Source organism: Balaenoptera borealis (genome assembly GCF_965194805.1).
Source record: "Balaenoptera borealis genome assembly, chromosome: 3".
Classification (NCBI taxonomy): domain Eukaryota; kingdom Metazoa; phylum Chordata; class Mammalia; order Artiodactyla; family Balaenopteridae; genus Balaenoptera; species Balaenoptera borealis.
Genome location: NC_138866.1, coordinates 73,732,261 through 73,749,742, shown reverse-complemented (window position 1 = coordinate 73,749,742; position 17,482 = coordinate 73,732,261). Strand labels below are relative to the sequence as shown.

General features: G+C 47.1%; 1 protein-coding gene across 2 annotated transcripts in view; it reads right to left on the bottom strand.

The window, feature by feature from the left end:
- The window catches only part of SLC7A8 (solute carrier family 7 member 8), a 56,430-nt gene that overhangs the window by 22,563 nt on the left and 16,385 nt on the right, over positions 1-17,482 (bottom strand). The window contains exons 2-3 of one of the 2 annotated variants that reach the window (XM_082386180.1): positions 13,050-13,254; positions 11,821-11,972 (exon numbers count right to left, since the gene is read on the bottom strand). In XM_082386180.1, the coding sequence (XP_082242306.1) occupies positions 11,821-11,972; positions 13,050-13,254 (357 nt within the window). Of the gene's footprint in view, positions 1-3,511; positions 5,115-11,820; positions 11,973-13,049; positions 13,255-17,482 lie in introns of those variants that run through there. The other variant, XM_082386181.1, reaches the window with a different exon arrangement.

Sequence of the window (17,482 nt, the reverse complement as noted above, 5' to 3'; positions counted from 1 at the left end):
CCTGGGCGGACTAAGAATCAGACAACTTAGAACTTGAAGAACCCAATGGCCATGATGCCCTTCCCGGCATGGTCACTTACTCTCTGGACAAGCCAGTCAAACTCTTTGAACCTCCCCTCCCTCTCTGTAAGATGGAAGTGTGGTCCATTTCAATCCCACGAGGATGCTCTGTAACCTGTGTGCTGCTGTATAAAATGTTGTGGTCATTTTTATTGTTCATACGCTAAGAAACTAGAACTCAAAAAGAGGCCACGACTTGCTCAGGATAATGCTGACGACTGGCAGCAAAGCAGAGTGGATGGGAAAGGGGACGGTTTGGAGGGTCTCGGAGACGCCGTATCACACATCAGGACCTATCTTGCACTGTTGCATTGCTTCTCCCTTCTTGCTTCTTCCTCTATCCCTGACCCTTTGCCTCAGTTTCTCATCTGTTTCAACCTTTTTCTCAGGAGGATACTCATCCACAAATTACCTGCTCTGGGGTCCTTCAACCCAAGCTGTCTGAAAGTGTGGGCACAAAGGTGGATTAGGGGACTATGGGGCTGGTAAGCATAAGGCCGAGGCACTGAACCAGGAGCCCAGATGTTCAAGCTTGTCCCTGTGCCTTGGTCTCCACAAGAAAGTTGCACCACCCATTCTGCAGGACGGAATGTCCTACAGAAAGCAAGGAATGCTGTTGTTGCTGCGCCTGCTCTACCCATCGGGCCCAGAGAAGAATGAAACTTCCCTATTCTTCTGCAGCCAATAGTGCACACAGCCATTAACAACACTCTGCTGGCCAGGGTGATCTTGAGGTCCTGTATCTGCCTGGCACACAGTAGGTGCTAACGCTTACTGAATAGAGGATGGATAGATGACCAAATCTAGTCAGAAAGTACCAAGTGTGCACAGGAGCCATTGTTCTTCCCTAGGGAGTAAATATCAGGGTTTTTACATTGTGGGACAGCCCCATGAAGCAGGGAGGGCAAGTACCAGTGATGCTAGGCAGAGTTGGGGGCAGGGTACATATCATGGCTTCTTCTCCTTCCCCCGAGAAAGCTCACAAAGCACAGGCTATCCCTCAGTGACCACTGGATGACCGTCTTCAGGTCCTCCCTTGCTTCTGGACACAAGACTTTGGCTTCTTGCTGAGTTGGGCTGGCAAAGGGTCATTTTGTGTCTTCATCAGAGGGCCAATGAACACTTTCCCACATGGGTCCCCAAACCAAACTCATTCTTTTCGCCAAGCCAGCTTCTGCTCCATGAACCACACTGGTCTGGTCTGACGGGTGAAAGTCAGGAAGGGGCCATTTGGATAGGGGGCTGGATTTTTATTTATTTATTTTTGGTTGTGTTGGGTCTTTGTTGCTGTGCACGGGCTTTCTCTAGTTGCAGCGAGCGGGGGCTACTCTTTGTTGTGGTGCGCGGGCTTCTCATTGTGGTGGCTTTTCTTGTTGCGGAGCATGGGCTCTAGGAGCACGGGCTTCAGTAGTTGTGGCATGCAGGCTCAGTTGTTGTGGCTCGTGGGCTTTGTTGCTCCATGGCATGTGGGATCTTCCCGGACCAGGGCTCAAACCCGTGTCCCCTGCATTGGCAGACGGATTTTTAACCACTGCGCCACCAGGGAAGCCCAGGAGGCTGGACTGATTGTTATAAGAACAGTGCTGATTAGAATGACCTGGTTGGGGCTCATTTGCAGACAGCTCTTGGTACTGGAGGGAGAGGTCTGCACCCTAGTACCCAGAGGCACATTTCCAGCCTCATGGGCAGTCAGAGAGACCCAGAACCTCATCTTATATGTGAGTGAAGACCCCCGCTATTAGTGCCAAAGACAGGACTGCCCCCCTTGGGCCCCCTGCTCCCCCACCCCCACCAATTCCCAGTTGCTTATTCTGCCACTACACCAGCCTTTCTTGTACCATATGCACATCACCCTTCTTTCCCTTCTCCCATTCCCACATCCTCTCTCTCCCTTGCTCCTGTCAGTGGTACCTATGGTCACTGCTGACAGTGCCACTAGGGGCTCTGAGTCTGTCATCTGAAGATGCTGGCCAGATTGCTTTCTGGGCGGCAGGAAGTAAGATGCCAGTGTGAAAAAGGGGAAGACCAGGATGGCCGCCCCTCAGGATCCAGGAGCGTTGTGTTCATCGCCCCCAGGGTTTTGGAAAATTATTTCCCACAAGCAGACTTGCTTTTCTGCCTTGTGTCCCCTCCTCTGGTCCCTTATCAATGTCACCATCAGATTTCCCTCCAACTCCAGGAACTCCATTTGGATTTCTTGGTATTGCTGGCTCATTCCTAGGAGTGAACTGGAGGCAGCTTGGAAAGGCTTGTTTTCCTTTAGCATTTCCAGAACCAGGGCTTTGTTTTTTCAGATAAGAGAAAACAGGCAGTAAAAATGCCCAGACTTGCCAAAGTCCATAAAGACAGATGGTGAAGAACAGAGGAAAAGAGTGAGCATGAGAGACAACACGGGGGAGGAAGGAAGACGAGGAACAATACACACCATTACGAGTGAGAGCGAGCGAGCTTGAAAGGAGCATAATAGAGAGAGAAGGCCAGGACAGAAAAAAGAAAGATGGAATGTATTAAAGCAGATAGCTGCTGAAAGGGAAACTAGTGACGCCACTTGGTAGAAATCAGAACACCCTGTTCCCCTCCAGAGCTTCAAAATAAGCACCTTTCCGGGATGGAGTTCCCCAGCCCTCTGAAGCAGCTATAAATTTCACCTGGGTCATGTGCCAGCCAGAAGCGCTGGTTTATTAGTCTCCCCTTTTGCTGGGGCATGCACTCCTCCGCCATCTGCCATGCTCTGGCCAGCTCCCCCTGACTCCCTCCCTCTGGACCTGGAGCAAAAGGGGCGAGGTGATGCCCCTCCGACCAGTCCTCAGGGTGGTGCCTGCGCCCAGCAGCGCGCGAGCTCGCCGCCTACCGCGGCGGGTGTGGCAGCACTTGCCTCTGTGATAGGCTGGAGGCGGCTCCTTAGAAGGAACTGGGCACGTGTTTCTAATTGTGGAAACGCTGCTTCCCTTAGCCTGCCTAACCTCAGCCGGTTCCAGATCTAGGAGGTAACCATTGCCGGCTGCCAGAAGGCACTGATAGGCAAAGAAAACACCGGAGCCCTATCTGAGTTCTAAGGCACACAATCCTGAGACTTGGATAAGGTTCCAGTTCTGCCCACACAGGCCAGCCTGAGCTATCTTTCCTCCTCATAGGCCTCAGAGAGCCTGGGAGGAAATTGAGGTAGGAGTAGAGACACAGAGCCAGCTCTCTAGAATCCTTCCGGGCTCACCCAGGGCCAAGACATTTTTCATATGGGATCAGGAGCCGAGTTATAAAGTCTCAAGTCTCTGCCTACCCACAACAAAGGCTGGCATTATTGTATGAGTAAATAACTTGACTGGTGAAAGACAAAAACATCAGAACAAAGCAACAACAACAACAAAGTCAAAGCAGCTCTTCCCTATAAACTAAGCCCTGATTCCAGCTCCTGTAAGGTGCACAGTGGGGCTCTGAAACAGATCTTACCTACCAGACTACAGCAAGTTTTCCCTTCTCCAGCCCTTTTCATCTTGAAGCACTGGCAATGTTTTAGAAATCTAAGAAGGCCCTCTAAGGAGAGATGTGCTGAACCTTTGGAAGGGCCTCTCTCCTCCAAGGACAAACAAGCAGCGGAGGAGGGGTGCACAGACGCTCTGGAGCTTCTGGACATCCTGATTCACACAGCTCAACCCGGACACTTCCAGCTAAGCGCCTGCCCATGCTGCCCCACCCCCTTCCCTTCCCTTCCTGGCTCCTCTTACTCTTCCTTCTTATCCTGATCCCTCCCTGCCAGTTGTTGGACCTGAAGTTTCTGCTGAATCACCATCCAGTACTTAGTTCAGCCAAGAAGCCCAAACACACAGCTCAGCAATTTCCAAGAGCTGAGTAATTCTTCAGCATTAGCTAAACACGGCTCCTGAGCTGGGGTGGGGGAGAAGAGAAAAACGGAAGACACAGGGAAAGCAGGGGAGACAGGACACAGCATGCGGTGCTACCTGGGGGAGCCCCCTTTAGTTCCTACTCATTACTTTTCCAGCCCAGGCCTAAAAAATTCCAGCTATCTCATGCTCCAATTCTCAGGGCCAAGAACAGTATCGAGCACATCATGGCCCTTGATAAATGTTTGCTGAATGAACAAAGTGCTGTGATTCTCATTTATATAAGGCTTCCCCAGGGTCCCACTCCCCTTCTGTTCCAGAGCGGGCTTTTGACCAGCATCCTGGGGTAACCACCCTGAGGAAGACTTCCAACCAAAGACCTGCTCAGCATCTCAGGGATTTGGAGAGGACGTGGAAGGCAGAAATAGAGAGAAAGCATTGGTAACCGCTCAACACAAATGCTGGAGACAGTTAAGTAGAAACATATTTCATTTGAAACTTCTTTAATTTTGATTTGTAGATCAACTAGATTTCTTCCTCTTAGTAGTCAATCAGTCGACACGGCCAGCTGATTCTACTTCTAATCCTTTCTTGTTTTGGTCACCTTGTAACTTCGTTTTTATTTTGGGCCACCACCTCTTTGGCCTGGAAAAATGCTTAGCCTGCTGACTCGTCTCCCTGCTTCAAGTGTCACGGTCTTCTTCACTCAAATGTGAAACTAATCATGTTACTCCACTGCACAAACTCCTTCGGTGGTTCCTTGGATGAAGTCTGCTCTTCTCTGCATGATGTGTAGAATCCTTCACGATCTGGCTCGTACTCACCTCTTCTGCCTTATCTCCCGTCTCTCTCCTAGGCCTCACCCACACAGAAGTACTTGCTTTTCTCCAACGACTCATTTCTTTCTTGACTCCAAGTCTTGCCCATGCTCTTCCCTCTAGCTGGCTGTTCTATTGTATGTCCACCTGGAGACTGCCTACTTACCTTTCCAGACTCAGCTCAGTCTGGGAACCTTCCCTAGCACTCCTGTCCCAACTCTGAGGCACCTTTCTCTTGTGTGGTACATTCTTTTGTCATCACATTATATTGTAATTATTTGTTTGTACACCCATCTTTTCACTAGCCTTTAATCTCTTCCAAGACTCTGTATAAATAATGCCTCACCTCCACTCAATGTAGGAGCTCAGTATGGTAATTAACTGATGGATTTGCAGTTTCTTTTTTCCTTGGAAATCCACTTAAACAGGTGACCCTGATTTGTTCCACCTGCCAGAAACCCAATTGAGTGGATTTTGTATAACTGTACCCAATTCATGGCTGAAATTTTGAAATGGGACTATGGGGTCTCTGTGTCTGTTTGCGTGTTTGTATATGTCTATATACATGTGTTATAGATGGGTGGTATTTTCTACCTCCAAGTGGTATTGCCAAAATTCATTTGTAAAAGAGCTCCATTTAGTTGGCTTAAAGAAAATTAAGCACAGGGACTTCTCTGGTGGCACAGTGGTTAAGAATCCGCCTGCCAATGCAGGGGACACGGGTTTGATCCCTTATCTGGGAAGATCCCACATGCCATGGAGCAACTAAGCCCGTGCGCCACAACTACTAAGCCTGCACTCTAGAGCCCACGAGCCACAACTACTGAAGCCTGCGTGCCCTAGAGCCCGTGCGCCACAACTACTGAGCCCACATGCCACAACTACTGAAGCCCATGCACTCTAGGGCCTACGTGCCACAACTACTGAGCCCACGTTCTGCAACTACTGAAGCCCACATGCCTAGGAGCTGAGCTCTGCAACAAGGGAAGTCACCACAATGAGAGGCCCGCACACCGCAACAAAGAGTAGCCCCCGCTCGCCACAACTAGAGAAAGCCCACGCACAGCAACGAAGCCCCAACGCAGCCAAAAATAAATAAATTAATTAATTTAAAAAAAAAAAAGAAAAGAAAAATAGCTTGGCATGATGGTTGACTTTGTCTAATGTCTCAGGAAGTTTTCATGGGTAATCTAAACATTAATTGTTGGAAACAAGTAAATTAAATAAATGTAAATGGGATAGCAGTTTTTAGGTGAACTCTTTAATAATTATTATGTTTTATGGTATGTCCACTTAAAAATGGTTTCTCCAAATCTTTTAGTAATTTAAAACTTTGGAGTTTTGCTAAGTTAAATGATGGGGATTCACTGAATGTCTAGATCACTTCCAAATAAGATAAAATACTGAAACATTAACTGCTAAAGAAGTCTACGTTTACCTACTTCTGTCTTATTATAGAAAAACTAAAGAAGTTTACATTTATTAAAAACATGTCTTGTACCACATTGAAAAAAAAGCATTATGTTATGAGGAAATGTATGGTTTAGAAATTATGATATGCATTCATAAGTTTGCCAATCAAAAAACTACTGGTATGACAGTTTACAACTGCTTAACAAAGACGAAACAATTATCTTTTTTCTCCCTACCTGATGTCTCTAAAATTTGGAAACTCAGTGAGTACTCTTATTTTCATGGCAATATAGTTATTTGTATAAGTTCAGTAAGAATCTGTTCTCCTTATAACATGATACAATTAGAAATATTGGTTATGGGACTTCCCTGGTGGTCCAGTGGGTAAGACTTCGAGCTCCCAACACATGGGGCCCACGTTCAATTCCTGGTTGGGGAACTAGACCCCGCATGCATGCCGCAACTAAGAGTCCACATGCTGCAACTAAGGAAGGAGTCCACATGCTGTAACTAAGAAGTCCACATGCCGCAACAAAGATCCCGAGTGCTGCAACTAAGACCCAGCACAGCCAAAATAAATAAATAAATAAATATTTTTTTAAAAAAAGAAATATTGGTTATATTACCAGGGCTTTGACTGGATTGTCATATTTGAGAGAGACATACATAGAATTAGATGTGACCAGACAGCTTTAAAGAACTAAGGTTGACTTCATGGAGCCATAAAGCCCCTTGGAAAAACAACCTGGTACCTTGCCTTCAGGGTTCCCAGCAGCTTTACCAGGTGAGTAAGGAAAGTTCCTTCCTGGCAGGCACAAGAACCTCAAGGTAATTTTGGGAACCTCAAGGAGAGAAAAATTCACCCAAATTCATAGGTATTACAGGGTGAATCTAATGTCATGTCCTTGGTGCAGCTTCCTGGCCTCGAGAGGCAATTAAAAGTTCAATCTGGCAATTCCTTATGAACAGTTCCAGCAAAGCATATTTTAAAAGGCCTGGACTTATGTAAACAATCAGGCCAAGTTTAATACAATTAAATTTATTTTACAAACAAATGAGTCTTAATTTGGCTATCTTTGGTAAAGATGAAGGTGATTTTAGAGAGAGAGAAAAAATTATGTTTCAATGGAAACTATAATACACGCTTATGGATATTAAATTCTAATTCTGTTAATCATCTTTGAGGTTTTGTTTTTCTATCTGTAAACTGGACTGGATCCTGAATTCTTCTAGTTTCCTCAAATATTTGCCTACAACTCTCCAAGCTTACATTTTCAATTTTTCTCTCACTTTTGACTTGAAATTATCGAGAACTAAAGCTGTCCTTTTCTTGAAGCCCTACAAACTGTAACTGAACAACCTGATATAAACTTAAGCAAGATCACCACAATAACCCACGTTTAGACAATCTTTGTGCCTATTGCTTTGTAAGCCACTCAGGAAGTTTACCTGAACACCAGATGACATCACAAGAGATTTCAAACTGCAAAAGATGCTTTGAGCCTAACATCTAGAAATCTCAGCTGGCAACTCTCAGGACTCAGACACTGGGTTTATAATTTGCTTCAGCCATTAACCTCTATTTTTCTTTGTCTCCACAGAAATGCCTCTTATTAAATACCTGGTTGCTTATACCCTGTAGGCCTAACTTTGAGTGCCCTCCTGCATCCCCACCTCCTGAAATGAGTAACTGAAGTGACCTATTGTCAGGACTAAGAGACTCGTTCGACGAGATATAAAGCAATCTATCAACTCAACTTTTGGAATGTGACAATTCTAGAAGTTTCGAAGGCGAGACTGTAGGGGACCAAAATGTGCCACCCAAAATGTCTCTGGCATGCAGATTAGTTCAAGCTGAAAACAATCAAGGCCCAAAAGACTCAGGAAGAAATTTTGCCCTTCCCCCACAACTGCCTAAAAAGAATTTAGATAGAGGACCTGTTCCCGGAGTAGTGCTATCACCAGAGATATCAGCAAAATGTGGGCTGGGTGGTGGGGAGATTAAAGATTAGAGTCCACTCTCTGCCCCATTGTCTCCACATGGCTCAGCAAACATTTTTTACCAAACATTTGCTTTTCATTTTCATGTCAATTACCTTCCTCCCTTTGAAGTCCCAAACCTCTACCCCAACATTCTCTTTTGTCTTTAGCTTAAGGTGATATTTAAGGTGAGGGTTTTGACTATTTTGGCGAGTTACTCAGTTTTTCTGGGTCTCTTCTAAGTATAGTTGTTATTAAACTTTTGTTTGATTTTTTCTCGTTAATCTGTTTCATGTCAATTTAATTCTTAGACCAGCCAGAAGAACCTAGAAGGGTAGAGAAAAATTTCTTCCTTCTCAACAATATATACAAGGCTGATGAGACACGCACAGCACTCTTTGGGGACCAGGGGAGGGCAAGAAGACAACACTGTCCAGGTACCTGAGGTGATATGTCTAGTGCATGGGAATGAGACGTTTGGGGCTCGAGAATATGAAACCTCAAAGGAAAATGAACTGAGAGTAAGGGATTTAGAAGTTAGGAAGGACTGTTGAACACTCTGATGTCAAGGGATTAATTTGTAAGAGATTTGCAAAACAACACACACAGGTATCTACCAAAGCATCATGCATCATGCATCTGGAAACTTCCTGAAGAGGAATTGCAAAGCAACTCAGGGTTAAAAGTAATACCTACAGTGAAATCCTTAACCTTCCAAATCACTCAAGGAAGGAGAAATCTGAAGCCCTGGAAAACTAGCCTCTTCGGAATCATAGTAGAAAGATAGAAAACAAGATAAGAAGCATTTTTTTTTTTTTTTTTGCTTGTGAAATGCATGCAGGGTACTCCTTTCTCCTCAGGGCAAGAAAGGAGAAGGAGCTTCTTTTGTACAAGGCATTCAGGAAGAGGGGGACTTGAATGAGAAGAAAAGATTCTAATTCAGATGCTGGATGTGACCCCAGCCCCAAAAGAGAGGAAGGAGGTCAGGAGCTGCCCGAGTGAAAGGTGGCCCAGTCCCCAAGAGACGGGGGACAAACAGAAGGAAAACCCATAGTTAGGGAGCAGGATATACAAATGGGGGACCCCAGAACACCTGGCGCTCCTTCTGTGTCACTGGGACCACTTTGTTTATAACTAGAAACTCAGGTAGTAGCCACAAGATGTGGCTAAAGGATAAAAGTGCAAGCTGCAGAAATAACTTGTCAAAATGTATGTCTATATACCCAGATGTGTGTGCTGAGAGGTGCATTTTACTTAGAATTATTAGGATACCTATCCACTGTTACCAGGGCTCCTGGGCAGGGGAGAGGGGTAAAGATAAGAGGACGCTTTCCTGGTCAACTCTCTTTATATATTACTTGACTCTTACTTAGAGAATATAGTCACTTACTTATGAAATAAGAAAGGAAGGAAGGAAGGGAGGGAGGGAGGAAGGGAGGGGGAGGGGTAGAGAGAGAGAGAGAAAGAAAAGAGAAATACCCAAGCAAATCACAAAAGGAAGGTACCAAAACTAAGTTCTAATCCCTCCCATTCCCCGGCTTCCTAACTCCCTCCTCCCACTAACATACTTGCTCTGGAGAAGGGAGAAAGGCTTTTCATTTAATTAAAATATAAAAGACTTTCTTTTTTTACTGCCTGGTGGCTAGGGATATGTTGCTGACTCAGCAGTGAATAATCAGCTTTGACCCAAATAATAGAATAACTCAAAGTGGCAGCTGCAGTTGCATAAGCTGGAGCCAAATCTGCAGTTCCTTCTCTCTCGCTCTCCTCCCCGCTTCACTCCCTTCAGGCTCTGAGAAGGCAAGCCAGTTACAGCAGGTTCTTTCTGCCTCTCCACCAGCATCCGGCCATTCCCACCGTCATTTCTCATCCGATCTTTTCCAAAACTCTACAGGGTTTTTGCTCAAGGAGTCACCTACCTAGACTTGGCGGGTTTGGGGAACGCAAAGGAAGCCGGGGGGTCTAGTTGCCCGGGGAACTCTACCCTGTGGCCTGGTTTCTATCCTAGGGGAGGACTGAACAGCCTCAGGGTTCTTGATTTATAGTTGGAGGGTAAGGGTGGCCTGTTGCCTGAGATACTTTAGCAGCATCAGCAGGAAAAAGGAAACTGTGTCTGTGGGCAGGAGATGCTGAAACAGCAGTGGCCTGCACTCTGTGGTCCCCCTTCCCACCCCCATTAACCTATCTGATGGCAGAAACAGCCACTCCTCCTGCATTCCCATGCCCCCTTCCCCCTCCTCTCACCTCCTGCAGCTCCAGATCCAGCCAGCAAGCAAGGACCAAGTGACTATCCTCGTGACCACCCTCGGTGACTACACGACAGGATCACGAGGTGCCCGATGCTGTGCTAAGAACACTCTTGTCTTGGGCAATCCTTGCCACGGCAACGTACAGCACACGTGAGATCTCAGCCTCATCTCACGGGAGGTGGGCCGGTGACCTGGCCAAGCACTGGCTGCACTTAGAAAGTGGTGCGGAGATGCAGGCTCGGGAAGCCCGGTTCTGGAGCCCACATCCCTCTGCCTCCAGATCCACGAGCAGGCCCAGCCGGCACAAGGAGTATGCTCCAAACAAGTATGTTGGCTCCACAGTGCCACTTGCCTAGATGATGGGGTCTATCCCGGGGCTGCACACCACTGCCAGTGAGGGCACACACCCCTCAGGTCCCACCCCAGCTCCTGGGTGGGCGAGTGACCCCCCCCTCCCCTTCCCACCAGCAGGACAGAAGGAAGTGTCAAGACCTGGGACAGAGTGTGACCAGGATGGTCGCTGCCCTCAGCTAGGTGGTGGTCACTGCCCTCAGCTAGGTGGATGTGTGTTGGAAGGTGTGGGAAGGCAGGGACTGAGCTGACTCTAGAAGTGGAGCCTCTGAAAAAGTCCAAATATTTACTTTAGAAATTAGTTTTTGGCTAAAAGGTAGAACATACCCCAATCCATTGAGATCCCTGATTATCAGAGATTAAGTGTTGAGACTTCCTAGAAATACAGGTTGGCAAACTTCTCCATAAAGCCCCTCTAACCTATTCCAGCTCACAGAGATCTTTTCCCCTTTTCGGAATTTTTACTGAATTGAATCCTAACCATGGAATCTGTCTATATGGCTTTTCTGCCTAGTTAGACAGAAAACTCATCAAGGGCGGGGACCATGGACATGCTATTTGTTTTCTCCCAACTCACACCTTTGCACTCTCCTCCCAGAGAGTTTTAAGATGTGAGCTGGCAGGTTGAGAGGCCAGAAAAGTCTTCCCATGAGAGGCAGGGAGTCTCCAGCGTGGTGTGTGCGCTGGAAAGAGAAGGAATCACCTTGGCTAATTCACTTTCCTGGCTCCGTTTCCTTTTCTGCTCTAGGAAAATTGTAATATTGTAATACTGGCCCAGCTTACCTTATGGATTTGTTGTGAGGCTCGGGTCAGATGATACAAGTGAAAGTACTTTATTTGATGTAAAGAACCCTGCCAGTGAAAATTACTGTGCCTGTGAACAACTATCAATACTTAAGTTTCTTCTTCTTTTTTTTTTTTTAAACACCAGATAATTATATGTGGAATCCATTTGTCCACAGCATGCAAATCGGAAACTGAAAAGTAACAAGGAAGAAAAAAAAAGGAGGGGAGGAAAGAAAGAGGGAGAGGAAGGAGAACCAGAGATGTGTAGACCACGAGGAAGGCTAGAAGGCGCCATCCTGAAAGCAAGGCCCAGATGGCACTTACATAAGCAGATGGCAGCCAGGAGGCGAAGGCCAGACTCTGGGGCGAAGCAGGTGGGGAAGAGCGGCTGCAGCACATAGTTGGAGAAGGTGAGGGCGATGACAGCCTGGTTGGTGGGGTAGATCACCAGCACAGCAATCCATAGCCTCAGGAACCTGGAGGGGGAATGGGACAGGACTTGAGCCAAGACACCAATAAAGACCCCCGCTCCCGTTGCCTGGCAGGGCAGGGATTCAGAAGCCATCAGGGAAGCCCGGGCAAGTCACTGGGCAGTGTTAGGAGAGGCAGGTGGGCTAAAGGGGTGCGGTTCCTTTTTGTTTTCAGGGATGCTGAGGAACCCAGCCACCGCTCAGACGAGACACCTAGCCCTCTGCAATGACGGTAAATTGGTTTAACGATGAAAAGCTGTTTCAACTAGTACTGACACATGTCTTGGTGTCCTTTCTCTCTCCCTGCGCCTTTCATCATTTCATCATCTCTTCTCTACCACTCTGGCCCCCAGCATCCACTGGTGGAAAAGAAAATTTGCAACCCCAGAATCTTCACAGCCAGGGCGTGCTAAAGGTGTGGCCACTTAAGCAAGTGCCAAGGGGAGGCATCGGCTGGGGGTTTGAGGGGGAAGTGTCCTCCACGCCCTTGGGCCCCTTGGTGAGGGTTGAGCTCTTCAGTAACAGGGCTGCGGGGGCTGAGGAAATTCAAGATCAGGGTCTGGAATCAGGGAAACCGTTATCCTCAGTAACGTGAAAAGTACTCCGTACCTTAGTGGTCACTCTCATTTGTCAGGATAAAAGGGCTTTGTTTTTGTGATGTGCTTTCCCCGCGCATCTCCAATCAGAGTTGTCATTTAGTTCTACTTGTTCTCACTCATAGAATCTTGCCCACTAAGGTCAACAGAGATTAAGGGAATTCCCTGGTGGTCCAGTGGTTAGGACTCCATGCTTTCACTGCCAAGGGCCCAGGTTCGATCCCTGGTCTGGGAACTAAGATCCCACAAGCTTCATGGCGCAGCAAAAAAAAAGAAAAACAGAAAACAAAAAACCCTAAACAGAGATTAAATTAAAACTACAGCCTGGTTCCTCTGCCACTCTCAGGGGCATCAAGGGGACACAGGCTGAACTGGCAACCATGACTTAGAGGCAAAAGAGGAATCCCAAGCTCTAGCGCTCTTCGGCATGCTGGAAAGCCCGGGCCTCGGCTTCCGGGACTGCTCGGTTCCCCGCACATCCTCTTACCCAGCCAGGCCTCCGAAGATGTCCTTGACGTAGGAGTAGTCACCTCCAGATTTGGGGATGGTGACCCCGAGCTCAGCATAGCACAGGGCTCCCACAGCTGTGATGAGGCCCGTCAGGATCCACACGATGAGAGCGAGGCCCACAGAGCCGGCGTTCTCCAGCACACCTTTGGGTGAGACGAAGATTCCGGAGCCAATGATGTTCCCTGCAAGAGGCACCAAGGGTACCAGGGGAGACGGTACAGTCAGTACAGTTGGCAGGACCAGCACCTGCAGGGGCACTCTCACCTTTGATTTGATGCAATGCCTTTGGGATGCGCTAATCCCCTCCAGGCAGGTATGTCTAGCAATAATTCTCCTTAGAAGTAGGAGAAAGAGGAGCAGACAATGGACACGTAGAGACCAGGAACTTGGTCGGGTACTTTACATGCGTCATTTAATCCTCTGGACAAGCCTACAGAGTCAGATACCGTTTCTCCCATTTTACAGAGGAGGAAACTGAGTCTTGGAGATACCAAGTGCGTTGCCCAAGTCCACACAGTAGTAAGTGGTGGTGCAGATTGAACTGACTGGGCTGAACGTAGTTCAGCCAAGGTGGTGACAGAGGCCTTACTTAAGGCTGGCTGGAAATGGAAGGGCTGGAAAAAATGGGCTGTTCTGAGACCGGCTGCCAGTAAGAAAGCTTTAAAAATGAGCTGAAGGGTAATGCCTTTGGACAGATTGTGGTCACACCCTGTGCCTGGGGGTCTTCAAGACCCACGAGTATGGACAGCACCCCTGGAGGCTGGCCTCTACCCCAGACACACGGCCCCACCCTTGGTGCGGAGCATGAAATAGCCCTATAAGAACAGCCCTGGTAGTTTGGAAGTGGTTTGTCGGGGTGTAATATGTGCAAAGCCTCAGCACTATATTCTTCCAAAGGTCGCTCCCCTCCATTGTCTCATGTGCCCCTCACAACCACCTCATGGAATCAGGAGGAGGAGGAAGTACAGGCGTTTCTCTCTATTTTACAAACACAGAGACTAAGACACAGAGGGGTTCAGTGGCTTTCTCCAAATTCCACAGCTACTGGTAGGTAAAACTGGATCTAGAAGTCAGTCTCCTGATGCTTAATCCAAGGGCTCTTTCCACTAATCCACTTCTGTTCTGTGTGCAAGGGGATGGTGTGCTCCTGAGAGGTGAGGCTAGCCCCAGGGACTGAATGTTGGCTACTAGGATGTGTGTGTCGGGCGGGGGAGGAGCAGGAGTGTGGAGGCAGCTCCTGACATGTTCCTTTCTAAGCTTTCCTTTGTCCACTTCTTATGAGTCCAGGGATCAGGGTCTGCGGGATAGGTGCTTTGAAAGCTCCCTCTTTGTGCCCCACCCCACCAGACTAATGAGGGCCTGAGGGAAGAAGCAGAGATTAAATAGATCCAGGTCGAAATACAGAGCTGGCAGCCAGCTGAGGCCAGTTGGATTGGACAGTGTTCTGAAGACACCTCAAATTCCCACCATCTCTCTTTAGTGGTTTGGGGACGTCCCTGGCAGTCCAGTGGTTAGGACTCTGAGCTTCCACTGCAGGGGGCTCGGGTTCGATCCCTGGTCAGGGAACTAAGATCCTGCATGCTGCACAGCACGGCCAAAAAAAAGAATGCCCTCTCTCCCGTGGTTTGGAACAAGTTCTGGGCTGAGTAAGATGCAGAATATACGATTTTATGCTCGAATTTTGAAAACTGACTTTCGGATCTCAACTACAACTCAACCTCAATCCAGTCCTGAAACTTTCACTTCTAAACCAAAATTCAGTCAAAGGGGAAGAGAAGAGAATATTCACATCCTAAAAGCAGTAATATTTCATTCTTTCGGGACATAGAATATGCTGCTCCTTTTCAAACTAAAAAATTGCTGCGTGAGATGAGTAATGAGAGAGGGAAGGGCCCAGGAGGAGCATAAGAACAGCCAAGCGGTGAGACTGAAATACGAAATCGGAGGGCCTGGGGCCACAGCTAGATTCCAATGGGAAGGAGGCACATTTATGTCTCAAACAGGCCTTCTTTCCCCTAGTGCTAACTCTATCCCAACAGAACAGGGCTGCATATAGAAGTGAAGCTAAAAGAAACAATCCCTCATGTTCAAGTTTGTGATCTAAACATCAGGCAAAGAGAGATAGAAAAATGAGATCCCAGGTGCCACCAGTTCTTAAAGGCTTTTCCTTTTTTGGTATTTTTATTTAAAGTCCTAGGCTTGGAATGAGAGGACACCTTTCAGCCCTCCTCTGTCCTCAACCTGTCCCCATGTGTGCTGTGCATGGATGTTGGGTCAGTGGAGACTAAAAGGGCCTCCTGGTAGCATCCCAGGACTCAGGACACAGTCACCCTGTCAACTGACCCTTCACCTGCCACACTAAACGTGAGATGGGAGTGCTGATAGTGCTGAAAGGTAATAGTAAACTCCTTGTCTGGTAGGAATTAATCAGGAGAGTCATCTGTAGGGCATTTTAAAGCCAGCCAAGAAGAGAGCAATAGAAGGTTATAAAACTAGCTCGAGGGGTTAGAAAAACAATCAACACGGGAGAAAAACAAGGTTTGACTTTGGTCTTTAAGGTGCCGAAAGGGTGGTGGGGAGATAGCTAGGCACTTCTCAGAACCAGGAATGGCTGCTGCCACAGGGAAAAGGGCGGTGGATGTTACTGAAAAGATTCCATCTTCTCAGGAATGAGGAGTGTCAAAGTTCCACTAAGGTTCTTAGAAAACACCGCAGTGGAGATGAGTGAGCACTTCGGTTCTCCAGCTTTCATTCTGACATTTCCACAGTATGTGCCCCTCCCTATCACCCCACGTGGAGGGTGGGAGGTGCAAGACCAACAGCCCTTTTCGAGGGTCTGGCTACTTCCTGTCTCCACTGGTTCTTGGATAACGTGTCCTTCCATGGAGCTGCCGTAGTAGATGGTGAGGGTTGGCATTGGGACAAGAGTTCTCGTTTTATAAAACTTGAGCTCTCCCCATCAACAATCTTAATTTTGACCAATTAAAATGACAAAGATAAAAGTGGAAAAAAAATTGAATTATGCTAACCAAAACTGAGGGCTACGGGATGGGAAGGAGAGGAATGCCTTGCCCTGATTCTAGGAAGCCGCTACCTAGAAAACCAGAATCAGATGTCTCCTCCTCCTTAGCGGCCTCTAGAACTTCTACAGGGGGAGGAATGTCACTCAGAGCACAGCTATGTACTGGAGCCCAAAGAACATTCACATTACATTTACTTAAGAGTGATGCTGGGACTTCCCTGGTGGCACAGTGGTTAAGAACCCTCCTGCCAATGCAGGGGACATGGGATCAAGCACTGGTCTGGGAAGATCCCACATGCCACGGAGCAACTAAGCTCATGTGCCACAACTACTGAAGCCCATGCACCGAGAGCCCATGCTCCGCAATAAGAGAAGCTACCACAGTGAGAAGCCCGTGCACCACAACGAAGAGTAGCCCCCGCTCGCCTCAACTAGAGAAAGCCCATGTGCAGCAATGAAGAGCCAACACAGCCAAAAATAAGTAAATAAATAAACAAATTAGACTAGAATTCTGCAGCCTGTGGAAGGAAAACCGCATTCACAGAAAGACAGACAAAATGAAAAGGCAGAGGACTTTGTACCAGATGAAGGAACAAGATAAAACCCCAGAAAAACAACTAAATGAAGTGGAGATAAGCAACCTTCCCGAAAAAGAATTCAGAATAATGATAGTGAAGATGATCCAGGACCTCGGAAAAAGAACACAGGCAAAGATCGAGAAGACGCAAGATATGTTTAACAAAGACCTAGAAGAATTAAAGAACAAACACCTAGAAGAATTAAAGAACAAACAAACAGAGATGAACAATACAATAACTGAAATGAAAACTACACTAGAAGGGATCAATAGCAGAATAACTGTGGCAGAAGAACGGATAAGTGACCTGGAAGACAGAATGGTGGAATTCACTGCCGTGGAACAGAATAAAGAAAAAAGAATGAAAAGAAATGAAGACAGCCTAAGAGACCTCTGGGACAACATTAAATGCAACAACATTTGCATTATAGGGGTCCCAGAAGGAGAAGAGAGAGAGAAAGGACCCAAGAAAATATTTGAAGAGATTATAGTCAAAAACTTCCCTAACATGGGAAGGGAAATAGCCACCCAAGTCCAGGAAGTGCAGAGAATCCCATACAGGATAAACCCAAGGAGAAACACACCGAGACACATAGTAATCAAATTGACAAAAATTAAAGACAAAGAAAAATTACTGAAAGCAACAAGGGAAAAACGACAAATAACATACAAGGGAACTCCCATAAGGTTAACAGCTGATTTCTCAGCAGAAACTCTATAAGCAAGAAGGGAGTGGCACGATATATTTAAACTGATGAAAGGGAAGAACCTACAGCCAAGATTACTCTACCCGGCAAGGATCTCTTTCAGA